General features: G+C 46.2%; 1 protein-coding gene and 1 long non-coding RNA gene across 2 annotated transcripts; both read left to right on the top strand.

The window, feature by feature from the left end:
* Positions 1 to 21: 21 nt before the first annotated feature.
* LOC111154757 (nicotinamide nucleotide adenylyltransferase 1) lies at positions 22 to 20,230 on the top strand. Its single transcript, XM_022514648.1, is given in 8 exon segments — positions 22 to 135; positions 1,071 to 1,119; positions 1,122 to 1,160; positions 1,163 to 1,189; positions 15,027 to 15,197; positions 16,300 to 16,483; positions 18,927 to 19,069; positions 19,411 to 20,230. Coding segments are annotated over 8 exon segments (1,140 nt in total). The 3' UTR covers positions 19,824 to 20,230.
* An 898-nt stretch (positions 20,231 to 21,128) lies between these two features.
* Positions 21,129 to 23,479, top strand: LOC111154763. Its single transcript, XR_002641105.1, has 2 exons — positions 21,129 to 22,060; positions 22,172 to 23,479. It is a non-coding gene; the product is annotated as an uncharacterized LOC111154763 (long non-coding RNA).
* Positions 23,480 to 27,060: the final 3,581 nt, after the last annotated feature.

Raw genomic sequence — 27,060 nt, 5'->3', positions numbered from 1 at the left:
CGGAGTACTTCCGGCGGACGCATGCACTTCCGGCCTCCAGCAGCCAATGAGGGTGCAGCCATGGGTGTTCCCTTGTCCGGCGTCCGGGCCGCGGGTTGTCTCCGGCAGGTCTTCGGGCGGGTCGACCCTGAGAACGTGGGAAGCCTCCTGGCTAAGACCGCTGAGAAACCAGTCTCTAGGGGAGTCAGCGCAGGACTCTCTGTCGCGAACTTGAGGGAGTCTAACGTGGTGGAGTCTTGGAGGGGCGGATATAACGGTCCCCGAGGCGACGTCATATTCCAGTTTGGGCAGGAGTCTTGCGCCTTCATTCTTTCCAACTTTCTGTGGAGCCGGAACCTCGGTAATTTTCCCTCTGTCCTCTGAACAGGTGATTCCCTTGGAGGGGAAAAAAAAAAAATCCTTTCTAGAGGTTTCTTGAGCGTGGCGGAGGGGGGAAGGGGCGGAAGAGGAAGTGTTCCATTTTCTGAAAGACTTCTCCTGGGAAATCCGTTTTCCAAATCCGTGAAGACCAAGTGCCCTTTCCTGGAAGCGCCTGGACGCTCACGGCCCTTGAGGACCCTGCGGGCTGTCGGCCGGGCAGCGCTTTTAGAGCTACTGAGAACCGGGGCGGCAGCCGTTTCCCCAGCTGTTCCCGGTCCCGCTCCTTGAGTCCCGAGCCTCCGGGTCAACCTCAGGGTTGACGGCAGAATTGTTTCAGAGAACGTGGGCTTTCGGGCCAATTCGATTCCAGCCACCCCAGACAGGCTTCCAGCTAGAGTTACCCTGGGGGTCCGCCAGAAAGAAGGACTTCTGCGGTGGGGGGCGCCTGGGTGGCCCAGTCATTAAGTGTCTGCCTTGGGCTCAGGTCATGATCCCGGGGTCCTGGGATCGAGCCCCCACATCGGGCTTCCTGCTCGGCGGGGAGCCTGCTTCTCCCTGTCCCACTCCCCCTGCCTGTGTTTTGCTCTCACTGTGTATCTCTCTGTCAAATAAATAAAATCTTTAAAAAAGAAAAAAAAAAAAAAGAAGAATGACTTCTGCCAGTTCTCATTGTAGGATTTCGGACTTCTTACCAAAACGCTGTTTTTCAGAGTTACAGTTTGGAGGTGAGACTGCTGCGGCAGCCCAACTTGGAGAAACCGTTGTCACGGTTGAAATAGTTCCGGTACCTTGCAGAACGCCTCGGGTTCGCAGCTTCTCCTTTGTGAAAGTAAGCTGTCGCTTTTTTTTTTTTTTTTTTTTTTTTTTTTTGCTGTCGCGTCGCTTTGAGTAATGCAGAACTCTCAGTGACATATAGGGTCAGTGCCAAACAAAACGGAAAAAATACACTTGTTTCACCCCTGGAAGAACTTGCTGAATAGACATTTGCTCACTGTGTGCTTCCCCTGATTTAAAAAAAAAAAAAAAGATTTTATTTATTTATTTGAGAGAGAGAGACAGAGAGAGTGCAAGCAGGGGGAGGGGCAGAGGGAGAAGCAGACTCCCCGCTGAGCAGGGAGCCGGATGCGGGCTGGATCCCAGGACCCTGAGATCATGACCTGAGCTGAAGGCAGACGCCCAGTCGTCGGATCTGCCCAGGCGCCTCTCCTTCCGCTGATTCTGAGGATAATGTGATGTCCTGTTCAGGCGTTTGGGTTGGTTTAGCGTGTGCAGTCATAGGAGCTGTGGAGGACAGGCCTTACCGGATCCACGCATTCTGTTTGCCGGCTCTTTCTCAGTGCTTTGATCCAATTCAGCGCTTCTATGCTGGGGGTGCCCCTTGGGTTCTTGTTTAGAGTTAATGGATCATGAAAAATATTCCTAGTGCAGAAGTAAGAGAAATTGGGGGCGCCTGGGTGGCTCAGTGGGTTAAGCCTCTGCCTTCGGCTCCGGTCATGATCTCAGGGTCCTGGGATCGAGCCCCGCATGGGGCTCTCTGCTCGGCAGGGAGCCTGCTTCCTCCTCTGTCTCTGCCTGCCTCTCTGCCTACTTGTGATCTGTCTATCAAGTGGATAAATAAAATCTTTGAAAAAAAAAAAAAAAAGAAGTAAGAGAAATTGGTTTGGGTTCCAGTTGTCAAACAGAGACAGGATCCAGGCTCTGAAGGGGTGTGGGGAAGGAAGTGGAGAAACTGGGAAAATAGGAATAACATGTTAAGTAAGTAGTCACAGGAGAGAGCACTGGGGGAGATAACTTCAGAGCTGGGAGTCGTAACTGGCAAACCAGATCAACGCTACTCGGCTGCTGGAGGATTTTAGGACGTTTAGACTTGGACTTGGAATGGGAGCCCAGAGAGTGCAGGTTGCTCCAGCTAGGTAAGGAAAATGCTGGGGCAGATGAAGCTTGAGTGGCTAACAGGAAGCCCGTGAGCCCAAGGCTCTCTGAGCATGCAGACCTCTTTTAAATGGCTACCAGTACATAGCTTGTACCATGACCATGAATTTTTAGTGTCAAGGTTGTTACACGAACTATGAGATCTTGAGCAAGTTGATCAATCTCTTTCAGCTTTAGTTTTCTCATGTTTGTTTGAAAAAGGGATGATATGGGTGCCTGGCTGCCTCAGTGAGAAAGACATCGTCTCTTGATCTTAAGGTTGTGAGTTTGAGCCCCACATTCAGTGTGCAGATTACTAAAATAAACAAACAAACTTTAAAAAAGTGGGGAGGGGGTGCTTGGGTGGCTCCCTCAGTTAAGTATCTGACTTTGTCTCAGGTCATGTTCTCAGGGTCCTAGGATCCAGCAGAGCCGGATCAGAGAAGTCCGGTCCCCGCACCCCCACTCATGTGCATGTGCATCTGTCTGCGCCCATGTGCATATGTGTGTCTGTCCATGCGCATGCGGTTTCTCTCTCTCTCTCAAATAAAATCTTCTTTTAAAAAAAGAAGATCATAAGGGGCGCCACTTCCCCCTGCTTGTGTTCCCTCTCTTGCTGTGTCTCTTTCTGTCAAATAAATAAACATGATATTTATTTATTTGACAGAGATCACAAGTAGGCAGAGGGAGAGAGGGGGAAGCGGGCCCCTGCTGAGCAGAGAGCCTGATGCGGGGCTCAATCCAAGGACCCTGAGATCATGACCTGAGCTGAAGGCAGAGGCTTAACCCACTGAGCCTCCCAGGTGCCCCTAAATAAATAAAATCTTAAAGAAAAAAAAGTTGGTTGCTTAACTGAGCACCCCGGGGACCCCTCCCAAGTTTTTATTTAAATTCCAGCTAGTTAGCATATTTCATTTGTTTCTGGGGTATATGTGCTTTTCATTAATTTACTTAATTTATTTTTATTTATTTTATTTTTTAAAGATTTTATTTATTTATTTGACAGACAGAGATGACAAGTAGGCAGAGAGGCAGGCAGAGAGAGAGAGGGGAAAGCAGGCTCCTTGCTGAGCAGAGAGCCCGATGTGGGGCTTGATCCCAGGACCCTGGGATCATGACCTGAGCCGAAGGCAGAGCCCTTTAACCCACTGAGCCACCCAGGCGCCCCTAATTTATTTTTAAACATAAGCTCTATGCCCAATGTGGGGCTTGAACTCACAACCCGGAGATCAAGAGTTTCAAGGACTACGAACTGAGCCAGCCAGGGAATTCTCAGAGAGTCTGGAGAATTTTTTAAAATTTAATTAATTAATTTTTTTTTAAAGATTTTTATTTATTTATTTGTCAGAAAGAGAGAGAGAGAGAGCACAGGCAGACAGAGTGGCAGGCAGAGGCAGAGGGAGAAGCAGGCTCCCCACAGAACAAGGAGCCCGATGTGGGACTTGATCCCAGGACGCTGGGATCATGACCTGAGCCGAAGGCAGCTGGTTAACCAACTGAGCCACCCAGGCGTCCCATAATTAATTTATTTTAAAAGATTTTTTTACTTGAAAGAGGGAGTACGCAGTGGGGAGGGGCAGAGAGAGAGAGGGAGAGAGAAATCCAAGCAGACTCTGTGCTGAGTGGGGAGCCCGACATGGGGCTCCATCTTATGACCCTGAGATCATGACCTGAGCCGAAACCAGGAGTTCAACACTTAACCGGCTGAGGCACCCAGGTGATGTGTTGGGAGATGTTTATATTGAATGTGACCTTCCTGCCAACAGATAGTTCTTTTCCTCAAGAAATAGAGTTGTCTTCACTTCCTCAAAACGTTAAGAGCATCTGTGATGACCTAGCTCCTACTTAAACTACCTTACAGGAAAAGAAGACAAACATTATGTGGGTCACTTAGTTATTTTCTCTGGACAACTTTGACTGTCCTGATGCAGAAGATTGTGTCACCCATGTAGAGGAGATTGTGGTTATTTTTACTCTAAAATTTCCCACTACATTTTTAAAGAACGAATTGTTTGAATACACCATCTGAATCCCTGTATCCTCTTAAAATTAAACCTAAACCTTTGTTCATTACTAAGATCTGTATTTTACTTCTTCCTTCTCAGTGCTTATCCATCCAGCTGATGGTAATAGTTTCACGAAACAAAAACAGAGGTTCAGAAAGTCAATGTCACGATCTTGAAAGTAATAGAGTGTCTTTATGTGAGGTGAATTCGGTTGTGATGTCAGTCCGGTGATTTGGGTTGAACTGTTCCTTTTTATCCGTTGTCAGTGCTAATCGATACTTCAAGACAACTTTCTTTCAGATGACTGGTTTTGTGCTTCCTGTTTTCGTAGCTCTGATGTCAGCTGACCATCTCACTCCAGAGCAGTAGGGTAGGAGATGAGCTCCTGCTTGCCGGCCGCGGTCAGGTGGCAGCTGCTGGGACAGGCTCACCTGCTGGAGCCATCTGTGTGAGGCAGGAGACCGGAGGACTCACGTGCCAGCATCAGACCATTGGTTTAGTGTCTGGTGGTGCGCAGGCCACGCTAACCAGCCAGCTCAGTGCCAGGCTGGAGAAAAGCACTGTGGGATGAAGCACGGGATCTAATTAAATGGGTTGGAAATCCTGTGAAAAGGATGGCTTTTTACTCCTTTGCTTCGTGGAGCTCTTGCTTTAGGAGGAACCAGGCTTCCCTTGCGCTGTGACAGCTCTAGCTGAGCAAGGACTTCCTCGAAGCCTTTGACAAGGAGAGGCTACTTGGGAAGTTTGCTTACCTGCAGAAACCAAGCTGCTTACTGACAGCAGCACAGACAAGTAGTAAAGTTCAGGGGTCGTTTTTTCCTGTGTTTGGGAAGAAAAAGCACTGTGAGAAATACTTGTCTCTGGTTGGAACCTATATTTACAACTTTTTTGCCAAAGGATTTAAACAGTGGCACAGCTTAGCAAGAGGTGGAAGGCTTGCTGCTCGCCGCGCCGTGTGCAGGCCAGCACTTCCACTGTTGATTGATGGCTTACCTTTTCTCTTCCTCCCCCTCTCTCTTTTTAGTCTAGCAAAGTAGATTTCATCCACAGAAAGAAAAATCTTTCATGGAATTTTTAAACTTCCCTGATGATATGTGTTTGTTTTTTTTTTTTTTTAAGATTTTATTTATTTATTTGACAGAGATCACAAGTAGGCAGAGAGGCAGGCAGAGAGAGAGGAAGGGAAGCAGGCTCCCTGCTGAGCTAGAAAGCCCGATGCGGGGCCTGATCCCAGGACCCCGGGATCACAACCTGAGCTGAAGGCAGAGGCTTTAACCCACCGAGCCACCCAGGCACCCCCTGATGATATGTTTTAACTGTGACGTGTCTAATCAGGAATTCTGCATCTACATATCTCTATTTTTAGTGTGAGGAGAAAATAAATATTGAAGACTGATGGTTTATTATATACAGACATGCTTTCAGATTAAGGTGAGCCCTTGAGAAATTCAGTATTTAAAAACACACACAGGGTGCCTGGGTGGCTGAGTTCATGGTCCCAGCATCCTGGGATCAAGTCCAGCATCGAGCTCCTTGCTCAGCGGGGAGCCTGCTTCTCCTTCTGCCTGCTGTTCTCTCTCTCTGACAAATAAGTAAACAAACTCTTAAAAAAAAAATTAATTAAAAAAAAATAAAAACACACACAGTCAGTTGCCAAAACTGTTAACACCACGGTACAGGCTCCTTCACCAAAGGATCCCACACCAAATACAGCAAACATCTTCTTCAGTGCCTGCGGGACTGGTTCCATATGTGTAAGCAGCACAGTGAAACCTAGAAGGAGAGCAGAACTGTCTGTTTACTGGGTGTGATTATCTCAGAAATACATTCTTGAATGCAAATCAAACAGAGGATGTTTCCTCGCTTCCCTCCCGTGGGACACAGATGCTCAAAACCTTGCCAGGCTAAGGTTTTCCTTTGACATGGGTTGTGTTCTTATTATTGACATTGCTGGTGATAAGAACACCGAGTGCGGGGTGCCAGGGTGGCTCAGTCAGTTGGACGTCTGCCTTTGGCTCAGGTCATGATCCCAGCGTCCTGGTGTTGAGCCCTACATCGGGCTCCCTGCTCAGGGGGGAGCCTTCTCCCTCTGCCACTCACCCTGCTTGTGCTCTCTCTCTCTGTGTCAAATAAATAAATGAAATCTTTAAGAAGAAAAACAACTGACTCCTTTTTTCACGATTCCCTTATTTGATTTGATTTCATTTATTTATTTATTTATTTATTTTTAAAGATTTTATTTATTTGACACAGAGAGATACCGTGAGAGAGGGAACACAAGCAGGGGAAAGTGAGAGAGGGAGAAGCAGGCTTCCTGCTTAGCAGGGAGCCCGATGTGGTGCTCAATCCCAGGACCCTGAGATCGCGACCTGAGCCGAAGGCAATGGCGCAACCCACTGAGCCACCCAGGCGCCCCCTCATACTTAAATTTTAGGACAACCAAAACAGTTACTAAGGAACTCATAAAAAATTTCCTTCACCTGAATTTTAAATGTGAATTTTTTCTTAAGTTTCAGTCTGAGCTCCAGAAGAGTGGGAAGTCCTATATTAACCCAGTTTTGTTTTGTCAATGTCTGGCAAATAATAAGCACTTAGTACATGCTTGATAAATGCCTACTTACCAATTGTGAAGAAAGTAAAGATGATATTGCCAACCAAGTTGGTAAGGAGAGGTTGCCTGCAGTATCGGGAAGATGTGGGCCTGAAATCAATACACTGGGTCATACATTAATTTATCAATTGTTAGAAGAAATTCTCCCTCTAAGCACAGTACCAGGAGGCACTAACCATTGAATTCTTATCCTAATTCTGGCCTGAGGTTCATTTGGCTCCAGGCAACTCATTTAAGAACCTTGGTTCCTGGGGTGCCTGGATGGCTCATTGGGTTAAAGCCTCTGCCTTCAGCTCAGGTCATGATCCCAGGGTCCTGAGATCGAGCCCCGCATTGGGCTCTCTGCTCAGCAGGGAGCCTGCTTCCTCCTCCCTCTCTGCCTGCCTCTCTGCCTACTTGTGATCTCTGTCTGTCAAATAAATAAATAAAATCTTAAAAAAAAAAAAAAAAAGAACCTTGGTTGCTTTACCATAACTGCAAGTTAATAGTGCAAAACCAGCCCACAAGTGATATGAAGAGTTGTTCATATTTACAGTCGCACAAATGATGCTTACCATCTCTCAAATTCATGTTAACTGGATATTTTTTTGAGAAAAATATCTTGTGGAAATTCTGGCCTTCTGGAGTAAGGAAATAGGCCTTACTGCACACAAAACTAGAACAGATGTGGGCATGTTTAAATTAGGCTAATTACAGTGAGTGTCACAGTTTCCCTTTCTTGTCATGTGGATTCTTGGTTTTCAGATTGTTTTAAGATTTCCACATTTTTAGAGCTGCAATTTTTTTATTTTGAATGTATCAAATGGCATTTGCTTCATTTGTCCAACTATTAGCTGACTCTTTCTGCCAAGACTAACGTCCTCCATAGAATCTGAAATAATGTATCAAGTCATAATCTGGTCACATATGCCTGTGTCACCCTCAGCCCTGCAGACGTTAGCTCATGCGAGGCTGCCAGGACTGGTCTCTAGGGCATCCAAGGTTTGAAACATTGGTGCCTTCATTGTCTCCCATTTAATGGCTATTGTACCAGAAGAAATTGTGTTAAGTCAAACTCAGCCTGCCCTATTCCCCAGTATCCTTTTGGCATTGACTTTTCAAAGAGGTGAAGCAGGTGACTACCATTGATAATAGGGGCAAAAACAATGGGGCAGGCCGCGGTTAGACACGGAGCGGGAATCTCTGAGCACACCCCAGCCATCTCCAGAGGTAAGACAGTCATGCCGAGCTGCCGGGTAATGGGGTTAGCTGGTGAGAGAGCTTACCTTAGCAGAACAAACAACTGGAGGCCCAGAGCGGTGGTCCCAAACAAGAACACGGTCCCTTGTCTGCATGGGACAGACGGAGTTACAATTTACATTTTTTCTTCAGTGATAGAATGGCTTAAAGAAACCAAATTTTGGGGGCATCTGGGTGGCTCAGTCAGCTAAGTGTCTGCCTTCAGCTCAGGTCATGATCTCAGGGTCCTGGGATCGAGCCCTGCATCGGGCTCCCTGCTTAGTGGGGAGCCTGCTTCCCCCCTCTCTCTGCCTCTCCCCCCAGCTTGTGCTCTCTCTCTTGCTCACTCTCTCTCAAATAAATAAAATGTTAAAAAAAAAAATTTAGGTTCTGTTTCATAACGTTACATCAAACAGTGGAAGTAAAGTTTTAAACACAATAAAGATGACTTGCGATCATCCCATTAGAGCAAATTATGTCTAATCATACAGTCCTGCGAACGGTAGCTGCTGGTCATTGAGCTCCTGCTGTGCACCAGGTGCTGTTGATACTGGTCTCTTAGGAATCTTTTTTTTTTTTTAAGATTTTATTTATTTGTCAGAGAGAGTGAGCGCATAAGCTGGTGGAGCAGCAGAGGGGGAGGGAGAAGCCGGCTCCCTGCTGAGCAGGGAGTCTGATGCAGGGCTCGACCCCAGGACCCTAAGACCATGATCTGAGCTGAAGGCAGATGCTTAACCAACCGAGCCACCCAGGTGTCCTTGGTCTCTTAGGAACCTTTAACCTCCGTTCCTTTACCATGACTGTCAGTTAATCCTATAAGACAACCCACAGGTAATAGTAAAAGTTAATACTCACCATTCGTAGACAAATGTGTCAAACATTTTTTATTCACTTTCTCATTTAATGTGCATAAAATCCAGAGCACCTGGGTGGCTCAGTTGGGCATCCAACTCTTGGTTTCGGCTCTGGTCGTGATCTCAGGGCCTCGAGATTGAGCCCCATGTCAGCTTCATGCTCAGCCGGGAGCCTGCTTGAGGTTCTGTCCATCGCCCTCTGTCCCCCCCCGACCCCACGCTTGGTCTCTTTCCTCTCTCTCAAATAAATGAATAAATAACATCTTTTTAAAAATATGCACAAAATGCTATGAGGTGGGGACTGTGGTTCCCCATTTTATTCATGAGGAAACCAAGACTCAGAATGGTGAAGCGTCTTGTCCAAGGACAGGTAGCGAGAAGCGACCGAGCTAGACCTGTGAACCAGGGCCGAGAGTCCTAACCACACCTCTGCACTGTGCTTGCTCTGTCTCTGGCCAGACGGGTCGCACTGAGCGTGACTCAGAGTAAACCCAACCTACCACAGCTTATACAACCACATGAAGGCTGCTGTTTCTGCTCATTTTTGAAATTCTTCTGAGATTACGTGTACATAGTTTCCATGCATATAAGAAAATCTTCCACAATAACTAATAAGTTCTTTTCACCGTAAACTGTATTATTTACCTTGATTATTTTATTAATCAGGTTTAGCACTGAAAGACCTTAGGGTATTTGTAGAAATCAAATCTACCCTCCAAACACAAAGATTTATCTCCACTGAAAGCACACACACACACACCAAAAAATTTAAAAATATACTCCTGGACTGCCAATGACGCATTGTTATTACTAGGATATAGTTATAGGCTTAATGTGACTGTTTTGGAAGGAATAGTATCTTTTCAGGGGTATAAATTCCGATCAGTTGTCAAGTCAATCACATTATTTTAACAGTCAGCCAACATAGATTTAATCATATTGAGCATTTATGAGATGACAAGAAAAGACAGTTAACTTTTTTTTAAATGCTAACATTTTAAAAACTGGCTTAATGTTTACACAATGTTCCATTAATGTTTATGTGTCAGTTTTTCTTTTTTTTTTTTTTTAAAGATTTTATTTATTTATTTGACAGAGAGAGATCACAAGTAGACGGAGAGGCAGGCAGAGAGAGAGAGAGAGGGAAGCAGGCACCTGGCTGAGCAGAGAGCCCGATGCGGGACTCGATCCCAGGACCCTGAGATCATGACCTGAGCCGAAGGCAGCGGCTTAATCCACTGAGCCACCCAGGTGCCCCTACGTGTCAGTTTTTAAAATTTAAAGTCAGTAATTACTATGTCAAATATACTTCAGTTTTTTATAAAACGATTTAAAAATTGAAAATAAATTTTAGTTAAACATTGAGACTGTCTCAGGAAGAAATGGGCTGTCTGTCATCGCAAGCTGGGGAGGGACACTTACAGCCTGAGCCGGTACGATCTTGGCAGCCAGCGGTGCAGGCGATACGCCGTGTGGGCCAGACAGAAGTGAACCATGGGGACGCTGGTCGTTGTGCACCGGGAGCAAGGCTCAGGATCCAGAGCAGCCCTGTTAGAGCTCCCAAACCACTTCTTCACCCATCTGTCCCCAGCTTGTTCCCCTTCCCAGTGCAAGTACTCTGGTACCCTGCAGGAGGAAGTGGTTTTCAGCTACGATGGACGCTCACTGTAGCTTAATTCTTCTGTGGTTTTGAAGGTCCGAGCTCAAGTTGGCTGCATTCACGGGGAATTAGTAGAACCGAGCTGGATATTTGAGATGCGTTGTGAATGTGACCAGGGAGAAAGCTTTCTTTAGCTGAGCGATCAGCTTCCCCGAGCCCCCTCCCCAGTCTGTCCGCTGGGGAGGTCCTGGAAACCTGAGTGCATCCCTAAGGTTAAGGAAGGGCTCCAAGCTCTTTGTTCTGTCCTTCCTGAACAGCAGGCAGCTCCCTTGGGGACCCATACCTCTTGTTCTTAGCTTTATTGTCCTTGCTGCTCACAGCTCAATATCCTGGGGTGGTCAGGGAGGTGGCAGAGAGGAGTGGTGCCTGAAACTTGAGGTGGGCGGGGCTGGCCAGTTACCCTGGTTTCCCTGCGGGCCTAGAATACTCTTGGAGATGTATTTACCACCACCCCGTAATACCATAGGCACTTTGTATGGAATTGGGGGAGAGGAATGGGAGGCGTGGGAACGAGCCTCAAGTGATCCCTGGCATCATCCTTAGGCCGATAATTGAAAGGTAGGACGTTATTCCTACGAATCAACACTTAAAAAAAAAAAAACTGTATGGAACATTACCGACCTTTCTGTCCTTTGTTTCTTAACAACATTAGTGTCCCCCTGATCCCTACCAATATGCTTTGTTGGGAGAAGACCTCAAATGTTTATTGAATAAATATTTCTTATTTCCATTCTGTCTACTTAAATTAAGGCACTCATGACTTTTTTTTTTTTTAAGATTTAATTTATTTATTGGAGAGAGTGAGACAGAGATAGTGAGAGGACAGGAGCAGGGAGAAGCAGGCTACCCACTGAGCAGGAGCCCGATGCGGGACTCGATCCCAGGACCCTGGGATCATGATCTGAGCTGAAGGCAGATGCCCAACCAACTGAGCCACCCAGGTACCTGGCACTCATGACTTTGAACTGGCCTTTCTGTCTTGTTTTGCCCCTTCCAAGTAATCCCCTAGCATCACCATCATCAGTATTGTCACTTTCCTCCCAAATAACAGCTAGCACTTATTTTTACACTCTGCTAGGCAGTATGCTAAGCACTTTGCCATTGATCAGAGTAAATTCTCAGAGTAACTGGAATTGGTTGTCACTGTCTCTATGTGACAGATGAGGAGACTGAAGACACATAATGAAGTGATTTGGTTAAGTTGGTAAAATTGAATAAAGGGTTTTTTGTGTTTTTTTTTTTTTTTAAGATTTTATTCATTTATGAGAGACGCAGGGAGAGAAACAGCCTCCCTACTGAGGAGGAGCCCAATGCGGGACTCGATCCCAGGACCCCGGGATCATGACTTGAGCTGAAGGCAGACACTTAACCATCTGAGCCACCCAGGTGCCCCCCAAATGAAGGTTTTAAATACCCACATCTTCTTATTTTTCTAAAGTGGTTGTTTATATAGAACCCTGTGGTCGTTCCATCCTGTGGTCATTCTATTGCTCAGAGAGCTTCAGGGGTTCTCAATGCCTCACATTCCTCAGCTCCTCAGCAAGGAGGGCTCATTTCCATTCTGCACAACTCAGTGTATCTTGCATTTTTCTTCTTCTTCTTTTTTTTTTAAATATTTATTTGACAGAGAGAGATCACAAGTAGGCAGAGAGGCAGGCAGAGAGACAGGGGGAAGCAGGCTCCCCGCTGAGCAGAGAGCCCGATGCGGGGCTCGATCCCAGGACCCTGAGATCACTACCTGAGCTGAAGGCAGCGGCTTAACCCACTGAGCCACCCAGGTGCCCCTGCATTTTTCTTCTTGATGAGGGAGCCTAGGAGTCAGGAACCCTAGATGCTCGCCCTGGTTCTGCCACTTCCTGGCATAGAATCTGAGCAGAAGTGCATTGGTCACCCTAGCACTTGCGTCTGAACACTAGTGGGCTACAAATGAATGGTCCTGACACGGGTCTTCCGAGCACTGGCCAGTCTGAGAAGTGCACTGCAAGGTGTTGTATAGTCTTAATTTCCAGCTTGTTTTCAACCCATTTTTTTCTCTGAGATGTTGTAATACTGAAAAATTAGAATGTCCAATGGTAGAAGATTAACTGGAAAAATGAAATATCTAACAGTAGCTTAATTTTGTAACAAGTTAAATGACTTTGGTCAAATTTTTGTGTGTTTGCATGGTGAAGGTTAAATGATCATGTGTGTGAAACCATTTGACATGTCAAAAAGTGTCATACAACTGTTTGTTTATTGCCATTTAATTATAAAAATACTCTGACCTCTAGAAGTCATTCCCCAAAGTTCCCAAAATTGCTTTCAGCAATTCGGCGTCACTGGGATTATGTGTATAAGCTCTCAGAACGATTACTTTGAAACATCATTTGGATACGTAAGAATATTTTTTAAAACTTTATAACAACAAAACTGTTTTTTTTAAAGATTTTATTTATTAATTTGACAGAGAGAGATCACAAGCAGGCAGAGAGGCAGGCAGAGAGAGAGGAGGAAGCAGGCTCCCTGCTGAGCAGAGAGCCCGATGCGGGGCTCGATCCCAGGACCCTGAGATCATGACCTGAGCCGAAGGCAGCGGCTTAACCCACTGAGCCACCCATGCGCCCCAACAAAACTATTTTTTGATGGTTAGTAAGCAGTGTTGATCAAAAAAGATAACCCGGAACTGAGTGTTTTGACTTCAAGGGATAGAAAGGTTTATTGTGTCAGGGAGCAAGAATTCCTTCCCTCTCAGGTCTTTCTAGCTTAGGGAACTAGGAATCAGATTGACATGAGAAAGATTACTTGGAGAAAATCAAATTTAATGGAGTGCATATGGGGAATCCACAGAGACATGGAAATTCCAAAGACAGTCAGGCAGAATGAGGCACATTATGTCATTCTGCACTAAGGAGAGGGGAGCGGGGGTCTACGACTCCAGAGGAAAGGAATGCGCCTCAGAGCAGCAAGAAGAGCAGATGTTTGGTCATTAGCGGATTGTCCTGCCGTACGTATGGATGGGTCTCGGATGAAATTTATCTCTGCTAATGACCCTTATTGTGGGGAAGACCCCAATTTAGATTCTTGTATGTAATTAAGGGAGGGACAAAAGTTTCTCTTGAGCCTGCAGGGTCTCAACTGCCTTCCAGTCAAAATAGTCCGCATGGGGGCGCCTGGGTGGCTCAGTGGGTTAAGCCTCTGCCTTTGGCTTGGGTCATAATCTTAGGGTCCTGGGATTGAGCCAGGATTGAGCTCTCTGCTCAGCAGGGAGTCTGTTTCCCCCGCCACCGCCTACCTCTCTGCCTGCTTGTGATCTCTATCAAATGGGTAAATAAAATCTTAAAAAAAAAAATAATAATCCGCATGCCAGAGTGGTATTCTGAACCCTTGCAACTGACTCCCAGCACAAGGAATGAAAAAGACCCCCACAAAGATACCACATTATGCCACTTTGGGGCACCTCCCACAAACCTGCCAAAAAGAAAAAAATCATGTAAAACAGGAATAGGAGTCAGAATGGCATTAGGCTTTCAACAGTAGTGTTGGATGCTAGGAAACAATGAAGAAGTGCATTCCTAATTTTATTCTTAATATTTTTTAAAAGAATTTATTTATTAGAGAGAGAGAGAGAATGAGCAGGGGGAGAGGGAGGGGAAGAGGGAGACGTAGACTCGCCGCTGAGCAGGGAACCCCAATGGGGCTTAATCCCAGGACCCTGGAGTCCCAGGACCTGGGATCATGACCGAACGCTCAACTGACTGAGCCACCCAGGCGCCCCCAGGCCACTGTTTTGAAGGGCAGGTTGTCGGGGAGTCCTATTTATTTGGTAGTTGATAATGTCATTGTATCAGTTAACTGTGACCTTAGTTGTGCATCACAAAACTTCGGCAGCGTGCAAGAACGAACACTCATTTTTGCTCGTGAGTGGAGGGTCAGCTTGTGGGTTTGTCGATGTAAGCCCAGCTCGGCTGATCTCGCCAGGGCTTGCCTGTGTGTCTGAGCATGTCATCTGTGGCCTGGCCGGTGCCGGATGGCCCCCGCCGCGTAGCTGGTGTGGTTGGCTGTCCGTCAACAGGAGTCCGAGCTCTCTCCTGCGCAATCTGTCACCGTCCAAAGCAGGCTGGCCCCGGCTTGTTTTCATGGCAGAGGCAGGCGTCCAGAAGAGTGTGGAGCTGTGCAAAGCCTCAGAGGCCTGGCTCAAAACCAGCACACTGTCATGTTTGCCACATCGTTTTGTCCAAAGCAAGTCACAAAGAGGGGGAAGAAGATCCCATCCCTGTACAGCAGGAGCTGCAAATGTACCCTGAAAAGGAAGGGTGGAGAATGGGGCTGTCTTTGTCATTGAAGCCACAGGGTTTTGTCCATCCACTTGGAAGGTGGAAAGACGTCCAAAGAACTTGAACTGAACTTTTTTCCTTCTTCCTTTGCAGACCACAAGCAAAGTGTCAGAGTTTTCCATTCAGATCAACAACTTCAAATTCTTAGCATGGAAAATTCAGAGAAGACAGAAGTGGTTCTTCTTGCTTGTGGTTCCTTTAATCCTATCACCAACATGCACCTCCGGCTATTTGAGCTAGCCAAGGACTACCTGAATGGAACAGGTAGGAACAGTAGCCAGGGCACTACCCCAAATACGGCGCTCTGGCGTGTTGGGTATTTTAAGCTGAAGGAGTTTGAAAAAAATGGCAGAATCAGGAAGATCCCTCTCACCTCCTCCCCGCCATTCTCCCCTGAAGCAGCTCATAAAATCCTGATGTGAGGGATGCCCTCCATACTCTGGGAGCAGAGGAGTGTCCTTATTGCTAAGGGCAGAGGGATGCCGGGAAGAATCCAAACTAACGGAGCGTGCTGAATTTCCCCAAGTTTACGGCACTTGACCTCGTACTCTGCCCTATCACATGTCTCGGGGCCGGTCCACTCTTCACTAACCTGGCATAAAACCACTCAGGTTTAGCTGTTTCTTGGGGTCTTCATTTCCTGACGAACGCACCATGTCACATAAACCTTCTATTAAATAAATGTCTACATTTTTCTTCTGTTTTTCTGTCTTTGTCAGTTCAGTTTTTCGGAGCCAGCCAGGGACCTGAGGATGGTTGAGGAAAACTTACTTCCTCCCTTACGTAGTATGTTTTGTTACATAAGTGATCATTCGTATGCTGCTAGATTGATGGATGGGGGCTCACGCTCACTAATAATCCTAATAATCAGGGGACTAAGATAAAAAGATGAAATCTGTTTTGCCCATCACATCGACAAAAATGTTTAAACTTGTTGGTGTCAATTATGAGATGTTGGATGAGATGTTGGGGAGAAATGGGCTCTTAGATACACTATAGGTGGCCGGTACAAATCGATTAAGGCATTTTACAAGGCAATTTGGCAATATCAAAGTGTACATTGTGTGGGGAATGGGGAGTTAGTGTTTCGTGGGGACAGAGTTTCAGTTGGAGAAGATGAGAAAGTTCTGGAGACGGACAGTGGTGAGGACTGCACAGCAGCGTGACTACTTGATGCCCCTGAACCGTGCGCTTAAGATGGTGAATTTTATGTTCTGTTTCACCTCGTGTATAAATGAATGTATGAATGAAACAATCCCTGTTTTGGAAAGGAGGGGGTCTGTTATAAAACCATATTGATGATAATATTTCCTGTGCATAAAATCGAACTTGTTACACCTCACATCAAATCTGACTCTTCATCCAGGAAAATACAGAGTTATCAAAGGCATAATCTCTCCTGTTGGCGATGCATATAAGAAGAAAGGACTCATCTCTGCCCACCACCGAGTTATCATGGCAGAACTCGCCACCAAGAATTCAGAATGGGTGGAAGTTGACACCTGGGAGAGTCTTCAGAAGGAGTGGGTAGAGACGGCTAAGGTGCTGAGGTATTCACAGCGAAGTCGGCTTTGTCAGTTCTGCGGGATGAGTCGGGTACTTTTTGCCATGTTCTGGTGCTGCCTGTGTTTGTGAAATGCAGATTTGCAAACTGACTTGCGTTGGGAGGGCTTCCGGACTATGGTTATTTCTTGGGTGTGGAGCACAGCAGCAGAGCTCAGGGGTTCCTTAGACTTTATGCCTTTCCTATGTTTTGAGCTGTTTGCATGCTTGTTACTATGTGTATCTCTACGAGAGAGGATATATAGAGAAGACTGCGTGGCCTGTCTGTGCCCCAGACGAGAAAGACAAAGTCGTTCAGACTTTGTCGTTTATCTTCTTAAGTATAAAGGAGAGAGGCAGGTAATTTAAGCGAGAGAAGCCATGGTGCTTGGTCATGGGTGGCCCTGATTTTATGTGCTGTTTCCGCGACCACATAGGGGGGTTGTCCCAGATCTCTGTGTTCACACCTTTGAAACAGTTCCAGGTGAGGATTCAGAAACTGCAGTGAGCGACACCTAATTATTGCTTAATGTTATCTTGAGTATCAGAGAGCTTTCTGAAAAACCTTCCTGTGTAATGTCTGCTCTTAGAGTTCTGAGCTCTCTGTTTCTAAGCATATCAGTTAGGATTTCAACAGGAAATAGGAACCACTCTGAGTGTTTTTTGTTTTTGCTTTTTTTAAAAGATTTTATTTATTTGTTTGTTTGTTTATTTGAGAGCGAGAGAGAGGGAGGAGCAGAGGGAGAGTCCCCGCTGAACACAGAACCAGCTGTGGAGCTTGAGCCCCCAACCCTGAGATCATGACCCGAGCCAGAATCAGGAGTCAGATGCTCAACCGACTGAGCCACCCAGGCGCCCCAAAAGCAGACAGGTATTTAGGTGCTCGTGCAGAAGTGTCAAGGGGCTTGTGGCAGGGAAGTAGGGTCTGTTCCAAGGTCATACCGCCTCAGCTGCAGTCAGCATTCAGGAAGCTGTTCCTTCCTCTGCCGCCACAAATGCTGCTGTCCTGGTCTCCTAAGGTTGGACAGTGGAATATGGAGTGTGGCCACCACGCTCATGCCTTCAGAAAGATGGCGTCTGCCTCCCTTCTTCCTTTTGAGTTTCTTGTGAGTGGATCTCATCAGCAGAATCTCTGTCACATTGAGAACACGCCGCAAGGACCTCTGGGAACTGTGTTTAGGGGAGGACTGGACGCCGAGCCCACAGACGCTGTGCAGCACAGCCGCTTAGGAAGAGGGACTTCAGGCTTGGCAGGGAAAAGAGTCTGCTGTCTTCTGGACAGCAGTTCTCGCGTCGGGCACCAGGCTTCTACGCGCCCGCCTTACCTAGTCTTCACCCTCTGGTGCCACAGCAGCCTCACTGTCCGTTACATATTCACTCGGCTGCTCGAGAGGGGAGGGAGTTAGGGGCACAAAGGACCCACACTTGGCTTCCCAAACTGTAGCTTATGTTTCCTGGGTAGCTTCGCAGTTGTAACGCGGTGGGCCTCCTGCTGCCACTCCAGAAGAGAGCTACACACAAGTCCTGCCTGTGGTCCCTTCCTTTTAGGCTTCAGGCGCTTGTCCCATCCTTGACTTTGTGGTTCTCCATTACTAGGTCAAGCCACACCCTTCAGTGGTCAAGAGTGTGGGCTCTGGAACCAGACTGCTGGGGCTCAGATACTGGCTCTGCTACTTATAAGCTAAATGGCCTTGGGCAGGGGCACCTGGGTGGCTCAGTCGGTTGAGCATCTTGACTCTCGATCTCGGCTCGGCTCTTGATTGCACAGTCATGAGTTCGAGCCCACACTGGGCTCCATGTTCGGGGGGGAGCCTACTTTAAAAAAAACGGCCTTGGGCAAATTAGAGTTCTCTTCTCTTAATGGGGATAATAATTCTGACATAATAATGGACCATAAAGTAGTTGCTTTATAATAACCAAACCATTCACTCAATCAGATTGTTATTGAATGACTCCTATGTCCCGGGAGTCCACCAAGAGCTCGAGTTACAACTCTGAGCCTTCAGTTCTGTCCACTGTGGGAATAATAATAATGACAATATTTATGGCATGGGTTGTTGAAAAGATTTAATCAAATGATCCATCCAGAGGACTTAGTGTAGTACTTAGCACATAATAAATAACTAATGTTAGCTCTTGTTATTATGACACACACATAAAGCTTCGCATAATAATAGCCACCATCTGTGGTGCTCCCAGGGTCTCCTTGCTTTCTCTTCCCAGTAGCCGGTCCCCAGCACTGCTGGCCAGCGTCCATGATGATCTGGCAGTACTGGGTACTGGTCAGCATTCATTGTGACTGGTTAGCCATCAGGGGTTCCTGTGGTTAAAGGTTGTTAATATCACACAGCTTTAACTTTGGGTCAGAGGCTCTCAGGCATCTCCAGAGAGACAGAATTTTAGTTGAATGTTGTGAGAAGAGAAATGTTCTGTTGCTTTGTTGTTTTATAGACACCATCAGGAGAAACTGGAGGCTGGGAGCTGTGATCACCAGCAGAACGCACCTATGCCGGCAAGGCCCGGACAGAAAAGGAAGTGGGCTGAACAAAGACAAGACATTAGCCAAAAGAAATTGCTAGAGCCAAAACCAAGAGGTCTGTTTCATCAAGACTTACCAACTAGAGTAGATAAGATTCTAGAGCTGAGCAAGCCCCCTTTGTATTTTCATTTCATATTCAGTATGTGTGAGTGCCCAGAAAACACCCGTTGTTGGTTTTGTGGAGGGAGGGGCGGGGACAGAGAGGAAAAGGCATTTTGAGCTTACTTCTCCTGCAGTGGTCCTTAACTTCTGTGGTGTCCTAGAGCTCTTTTGAGAGTCTGACTCTGATCAAAACTCTGAACCCTGTAGCCAGAAACACACATTGTTGTGTTCATTTTGATGCAGAGCATTATTAGCCAAGCAGAGCCTGAAACTGTGTTTTCTTCTTCTTCCCAGATGTGCCCAAGATAAAGTTGCTGTGTGGGGCAGATTTATTGGAGTCCTTTGCTGTTCCCAATCTGTGGAAGAGTGAGGATATCACCCAAATTGTGGGAGACTACGGGCTCATATGTATTACTCGGGCTGGAAATGATGCTCAGAAGTTCATCTACGAGTTGGACACGCTGTGGAAACACCGGAACAACATCCACCTGGTGAATGAATGGGTCACCAACGACATCTCATCCACAAAGATCCGGCGAGCCCTCAGAAGGGGCCAGAGCGTTCGCTACTTGGTACCAGACCTTGTCCAAGAATATATCGAAAAGCATGATTTGTATAGTTATGAGAGTGAGGAGAAGAACGCCGGTGTCATCCTGGCTCCCTTGCAGAGGAAGCCTGCAGACACTAACTCAAATTGTACAGCATGAGGTTTTGGACTTCCAGCTTGGGAATTTGAAACAGTCTGGCTGTTAGGAACTGGGAAGAGGAATTGTGATCTTATGTCATAAACTAAAGCTATCTAAAAGTCTGGTAAAAATCAATAGTAGATTCAGATCAGGTTTCTCATTCTGTTGGAGATTGCTAAGATAAATGTGTCCAGTATGGTCTTTTTTTTCCCTTCTTTTTTTTAAAAACATACAAATCCTTGAATCTTTAAAATGGGATTAACAGCACGAAAACCAGAAGATATTCAATTTAACTAAAAAGAAGAAGTAAAAAAGGACATTTTGGCTTTACCACATGAGAGGAGCAAAGCGGGAAAAGCAAGAGTCCGTTTAAAATGCTAAGTTTTGGGGCACGTGGGTGGCTCGGTTGGTTAAGTGTCCGATTCTTAGTTTCGGCTCAGGTCGTGATCTCGCAGTCATGGGATCAAGCCCTCGTACCAGGCTCTGTGCTCAGCACAGTGTCTGCTTCAGGTTCTCTCTCCTTCTCCCTCCTGCTCACTCTTTCAGTCAAACAAATAAATAAAATCTTTAAAAAATAACTATTTAAAATCCTAACTTAAGTTATAAAGATAAAGAACATTTTGCACATGCCTGTTTCTAGTCATTCTTCACCAACAGTGGCCAAGGAAATAATTCTTAAAATAGTGATTTTGTAAAATGTACCTGTGACCAGTCATCTTCAGCTGTCCGAAATACAGGCTGTGAATGTGCGTGGTAGAAACTGGACACTAATGGTTCAGTATCTGGCACACGTCGGAAGCTGGCCAGTTAGCTTTGCCAAGACACATCTGCCTGGAGCTCCACCTTTGGAGCTGGGAGAAAGGTCCAAGCCTTCAAATGTTCAGAAAGGTGCACCGGTGTTTCTGCTGCCCACACCAGAGGAACTGGGGAAAGGAATTGTGATCCTGTTTCATAAACTAAAGCTTAAGAGTTTGGTAAAAACCAAGAGTAAATTAAAATCAGGTTACAGGTTATGCATGTTCTCAGCACAGCCTCTGGTGGCTCTGGCCCTCTGCCGTCTTGCCATCTTCAGGAATAGCCTCAGAGAGGACATCACGCTACCTGGAACAGAGAGAACCACAGAAAATGAGGGAATTTACTCAAGGATTTTATTAAATATCAGTGCTCTTAGCCTTTCTTTCTTTTTTTTTTTTTTTTTAAGATTTTATTTATTTATTTGACAGCGATCACAAGTAGGCAGAGAGAGAGGAGGAAGCAGGCTCCCCGCTGAGCAGAGAGCCCGATGCGGGACTCGATCCTAGGACCCTGGGACATGACCTGAGCTGAGGGTAGAGGCTTTAATCCACTGAGCCACCCAGGTGCCCTGTGCTCTTAGCCTTTCTTAATAGCTTAATAAACCAAAGATGAATGGAGATCCAATGAACGTGGGAAATGCCACACTGGGTGAGCTCAGCGGTTCCCCCAGCTCAGAATTTCTGGCACTGACAAATGGCTGGTTGGAAGAAAGTTCCATGATCTCAGTCTAAAACTCTTGAGTTTCTGAAGAGCCCTGCTGTTTCTGTTCCATTCCCCTGTGAATCTGCCATTTGTGAATTTAAGCAGAAAAAGGGTGTACTTTCTTACCCTTACCCTTTTCTATGCACTTTAACCAAAGTAGAACTCCCAAATAATAACTGAGGTCATTATTACGTCATAAACGCAGTTACAAATGCAGGCTTGTTATATAGTTGGGTGTTGACCAAAGTTTTGTGGAGGTTTTACCAACAGGTAAAGCAACAAGACTAGAAATAGCTTTTACAGAGTGTTACGATTCATGAAATCATCCTGTGATAGAAACGACTAAAATTGCTCGTGAAAGAATAATTTACCCTTTTGCAATTTATATTCACACTTAAACACCATTCGAGAGGAAGGGTTTATGACTCTGTGAAAGGTTAAAACTGTGCAGTTGTCCAGTCAAATCTGAGTGCACAGTTGCAAAGGGACAACGCGAAAGCCGGCCAACATACATTCTGCCGCTACTGACTTCCTCTTACTGAAGCCGGCAGGCCAGCTCGACAGAGACCCGGGAGGCATGCAGAGCCTGCCACCAGTAGGCTTCGGTCTCTGCTGACAGAGGGACTCGGATCATGGAGATGATGGCCATTTCTCCCCATCCTTAGCTTTTAGGAGTTGAGAGTTGAAGCGTTCCTGAAAAAGAACCATCTGTTGAAGTGATCTGGAAAAAGAACCATCTAGAAGCAGATGAAGCTACCAAAGTGTGTAACTTTGATTTCTTCTCCTGGAAAACTGTGCGTAGTTCATCTGACGTGTTCATGGAATGCAGAAGGGTTCCAATGCTGGGAACTTCTCTCTTTTTTATTTTGTAGAAACTTACACTGCGGTGCCTTCCTACCTAGAAGAGCCCCCTGCCCCGCTCAGCTGTGAGTATATTGAATTCGGGATGCCCTCGGTAAAGCATTTGAGGACCTCTGAGGAGACTTGGTCATAGTGAATGATCTTATTGTTGGCCTATTTCTGGATCAGTACCTTTGTACACGGAACAAGCTGCTTTTAGCTTTGTCCTAGTACCAAGGACGCTGCTACTGCCACAGCATAATCATGTAGTTGTGAGTGACCTCAAGGGCAGAATTTCCTGTTTTGACAATGGAAATTAGAACAATGAACTTCACAGGGGAATAAATGTTAATGATTGCTGTGACTTCCATTGAGGAAGAGGAAAATATGCCATTGTATTTCCTAGTATGGCTTTTTCATAATCTGCTCTTATAATGTGAATTTTGAGTTTAGGAAACGTGGAAAGCTGGTGTGTGGTGTGTTTGATGCGGGTGCTTTTTATGTGTTGTACTCCTTTGCCTCTTACATTGTGGAATTCGAGTGCAGCAGAGGAACAAAAGTCCTTTACTGGCAGCTTAATTCCGTTGAATGTACAACATCTGGGGAGATGTTTTGTTGTTCATGTGTTTAGGGGACAAGTGTGAACAGTAATCCATTTAGATGAGAGGAGCATGTTCTCCTTGATGATCAGGGGAGAGAGACTGAGCCAGAGGTATGATATAGGCTCATCTTCTTGCATCCAAGGATGCTCTTTCTTTTTCTGCCATCTTGAGGGTCTCCCCACAGGGTGGAGGGAAGCCTTCTCTGTCAGGGTCAGTGTGCATGGTAGTGGTGGGGGTGCTGTTTTTCTTACCCCAACCTCTGAGTCACTTCTGTCAGCCCAGAAGTCACTATATTGTGAGATGGGCTCCTTTAGCCTTGACTTTCAGGCACCACAGGACATCCCTTCCACTGCCGTCCTCATACTCCTTCCCACAGGCCCCGTGACCTAGAACACCCATCCCAGCGCCCACCCACCTGTGAGGATGTACTGTGTCTACCTCTGAAATCTGTACGTAGTTTACCAGCGGTGCTGTTTGAACTTCAGAACGCCAGCATTGACTGGGCACCTACAAGGTGCTGGGCCGGTGTGAGTCATGAGGAAATGAGGCACAGTTAGGTGACTGCTGTAAGTGACACACCTGAGTCTTGAATGAACAGTGTGTCTTCAAAGCCTGGGCTCTTAACTTCTTAATGCCTTATGTAACATAATACTCTTCAAAGAATGACGTTTTTGCCAAATCTTGAAGTTTTCATCCACCCCAAGCAGATGAGTACAAATAAAGAACCCTTTGAACATGTGATAGTCTGACGGTGACATGTGGTGTGTTCTGTCCACACAGGAGGACCAAGTGGACCCTGTCTGATGTTAGCAGTTCCTTGGAACAGGGGTGGTGAATGCCCAGAGCGGGGAGGTGGTGGGAGCCATAGTTCACTCTCGATCTGCAGAAACAGAACGAACATCACCCAGATGCCCAGGGCGGTACCACAATGCCACCCAGCAGCACTGTCGCCTGCAAGACAGAGCAGAAGAAGATTCTGCCCCAGAGGCGGGTTTCCAGGCAGCAGATGGGGCGGGGAGTATGGTCACCGACTCCCAGAGTCTCTGGAAAATAATGCAGTGATCGCTGGGGTCCTTCCAGCTGTAAAATGTGATCGTCCGGATGGACAGTTGGCACTGGCTCCTCACCACTCTGAGCTGCCACCTGTTCCTTCTCCTGCGTGTGACCAGGAAGCATTTCTTGGAACGCTATTATTTTGTGAAGTGCCAAGGGGAGTGCACAAGTACGAGGCAGTCTCTGCCATCAGGTTGCCTACGGTTAGGTGGCAAGAAGAGCAGGACTAGATCTAGAGCATCAGCAAGGGACTCCAGAACCCCCGCTGAGGGTTTCCTGAACATGGTGCCCCAGGCCCTCCCGGCCAGGAAACCGGGGTGGAGGGTCTTCCAGGGAAAGTTCCTCACACTAGGAATTACTTGTCATTTATCTGAAGGTCAGGGAGTTCTATTTCTGTTCTGTTTGGGGGACTTTTGTTTTTCTACCTTGGGCAGCCTTAGGTGGAGGAACAACCTGGGAGGAGGTACTGAGAAGAGGCACCACCCTCACATCACATTAAACTAATGCAGATCTTACTTCTAGACCTGGACCAAGCTCCCCGATGGCAATGCTTCCCTGCCTTAAGGGGTGGGAGGATGGATGGCATGAAGTGTCACAGTGCCCATGCCATCCTTTGCTTGAACCAGTACCAGACTCTACTAGGTGACACAAGAGTGGGTCCACTGCCAAGTGCCCCTCATTCATTCCCATCCATTCCTGTCAAGGAGGGGTAGCATTGGTACACAGGTTTAGGATCTCATCTTGGTGATAATCTTATGATTCGCAAATTGGTCAAATAAATTTCACCCGTTTCCAGAGATAAATTTTGGTCCTAGTCTAGAAGAAAGATCGAGAATTGTGGAGGAGAAAATAACTCTTATCCCACAGCCAAGCTCAGTCTATGTCCACTTCAACTGAACTTCAGCTCTACCCATACTAGATGGCCCTTGCTCAAGCTGGCCAAAAGCCATACCGACCAGCACAGATGCCAAAATTATTAGTAGTTATTTCTGTGACTTTCATGTTCAGGCCAACATTTAGAACAATAAGATTTTAAGGGTAGGAGGCAAGTGTGACGTCTCCATGTCCTGTTCCCTGAGTTTTCAGGAATATAAATAGGCTTCATGCTCTAGAAATCTGGTCAGAGTTTATCGTTCTGTGTCCATCAAATGGCAAGATATAGCTAATCCAGGATTTGATATCAGCCTATTATATTCCCCAAAGGAATCAATGTCTTACAGTTGGGAGAATCAATAGCCTCATTCTAGGTGAGGCAGGGCCACTCTGGTTTCTCAGTAAAAATGGCATTTCTCCTTTGGAAAAGCCTGAAGCCTTTCATTCCACAAACATTTATGGAGCACTTGCCAGGCATCGTGCTAGGCTCTGGGGATGCTGTAGAGGCAAATGAGAAGAACGTGGTCTCTGCTAATGAAAAAGAGGGTCAATAAACAAACCGAAAAAAGATAATTGTGGATTATGATAATTATGAAGGAAGTAAGCAGAGCTATGATACAGAGTAAATGGATATGAAAGGTGTATCAGAAGACTGTCCTAAAAAGGGGACTCAGAGATTATGGAAGAGAGTCAAGTATTTTCTTTTGTCCAAGTTCTAAACCAACTGAAAAATAAGATGGCAAAAAGCAACAAATGAAGAATGAAAATAGCATTAAAAAGTTTCTTTTAAGTAACCTCTACACCTAAGATAGGCTCGAACTCATGACCCTAAGATCAAGGGTCATGTGCTCCATGGACTGAGCCAGCAGGCACCTGGAAAATAGCATCGTTGCAACTGAGAAAGTCTGATAAAGGTTCAAAGTTGAAGCGTGCTGTGAGGGTCAAAGTGGAATAGGTAACCATGACAGATTATGTCTTTTCCAAATGGCTATTACAGGATCTCCCACCCCACTTGCCCTTCTTACAATGTGACATTGAGAAATGAGTTCCCAAGTCCCCTCCCTTTGGATTTGGGTATTCATGTGACTCTGGCAGAAATGATGTCATGTGACTTCAGAGACTAGATCATTTAAGACAGTAGGGCGTCTTGCTGGTTCTCTTGGAATGGTCCCTCTCAAAACCCAGCCACCCATGCTGTGAGGGAGCCCAAGCAGCTGGTGGACAGGCCCCCATGGATAGGAACCTGGCTTCTGGTTCCAAGCTAAGATAGCCAGCACTAATTTGCCAACGGTGAGAATGAGCCATTTTGGAAGGGTCTTCTTCTGCCCTGTCAATTGGAGTCAAGCTCCCCAGCTAATGCTACATGGAGCTGGGATGAGCTGTCCCCTGTGAGCCATGCCCAAATAGCAGATTTAAGAAGTTAATGATTTTTGTTACTTTTAAGCCATTAAGTTTGGGGGAGCCATAATAGCCTACACACTAACTCCCCTAGTCTAGACTTTGGAACAGTCTACCAGAGGGACACTTTGGGTTTATAAAACAAATACATGCTCAAGTCCATGTCAAAAGGAGAGAAGGAAAAAAAATGGAAATACCCTGCATTTAGAATGATTGATAGATCAGCTCTACCTAGTAGAGAAAAATGGTTCAGTGGCTGTTGTCCCTAAGGCAAGCAACACATTCTAGATTTTCCTGGAACTTTTCCACTTGTGGCAGTGAAAATCCCAAGTGTTGGGCACTCCTTCAGTCCTGGGGAAACCACGATGGGTAGTACCCTTGCTGCCCCCAAGCAGAGAACTCATTCCACTTGCACGAGAAGGAAGTAGGTTTGGAAAGAGGCCAGGGTGTTTAGGGGAAATTCTTCTCCATGGAGAGCACAATTAGAAAAGACTGTTCCCCTAATTGTGACGTTTGAACTGGAAGCCAAAAGAGCTAACCATGAAACAAACAAACAAACAAAAACAGAAGAAAAACATCCCAGGAAGAGGCAACACCATATACAAAGACCCTGAAGAAGGAAACAAAACTGGTGTGATTGGAGTTCCTGAGTTGGGGGAGATAGAATGTAACACTGTTGGAGAAGTATCCAGAAGCCAAATCAGGAAGGGCTTTTTGAACCACGGGAGAGAGTGCAAATTTCCTTTTAAGAAAAATAGGACAAGGGGCACCTGGATGGCTCAAGAGGTTGAGCATCTGCCTTCTGCTCGGGTCAAGATCCTGGAGTCCTGGGATCAAGCCCCGCATCGGGCTCTCTGCTCTGCAGGAAGCCTGCTTCTCCCTCTCCCACTCCCCCTGCTTGTGTTCCCTCTCTCACTGTCTCTCTCTCTGTCAAATAATAAAATCTTTAAAAAAAAGAAAAATAGGGGCGCCTGGGTGGCTCAGTGGGTTAAGCC

The sequence above is a fragment of the Enhydra lutris genome, unplaced genomic scaffold (genome assembly GCF_002288905.1).
Source record: "Enhydra lutris kenyoni isolate GAN:26980312 unplaced genomic scaffold, ASM228890v2 scaffoldscaffold38, whole genome shotgun sequence".
NCBI classification, from domain to species: Eukaryota; Metazoa; Chordata; class Mammalia; order Carnivora; family Mustelidae; genus Enhydra; species Enhydra lutris.
Note: the sequence above shows the minus strand (reverse complement) of the source record. Positions and strands in the feature narration are given on the sequence as shown.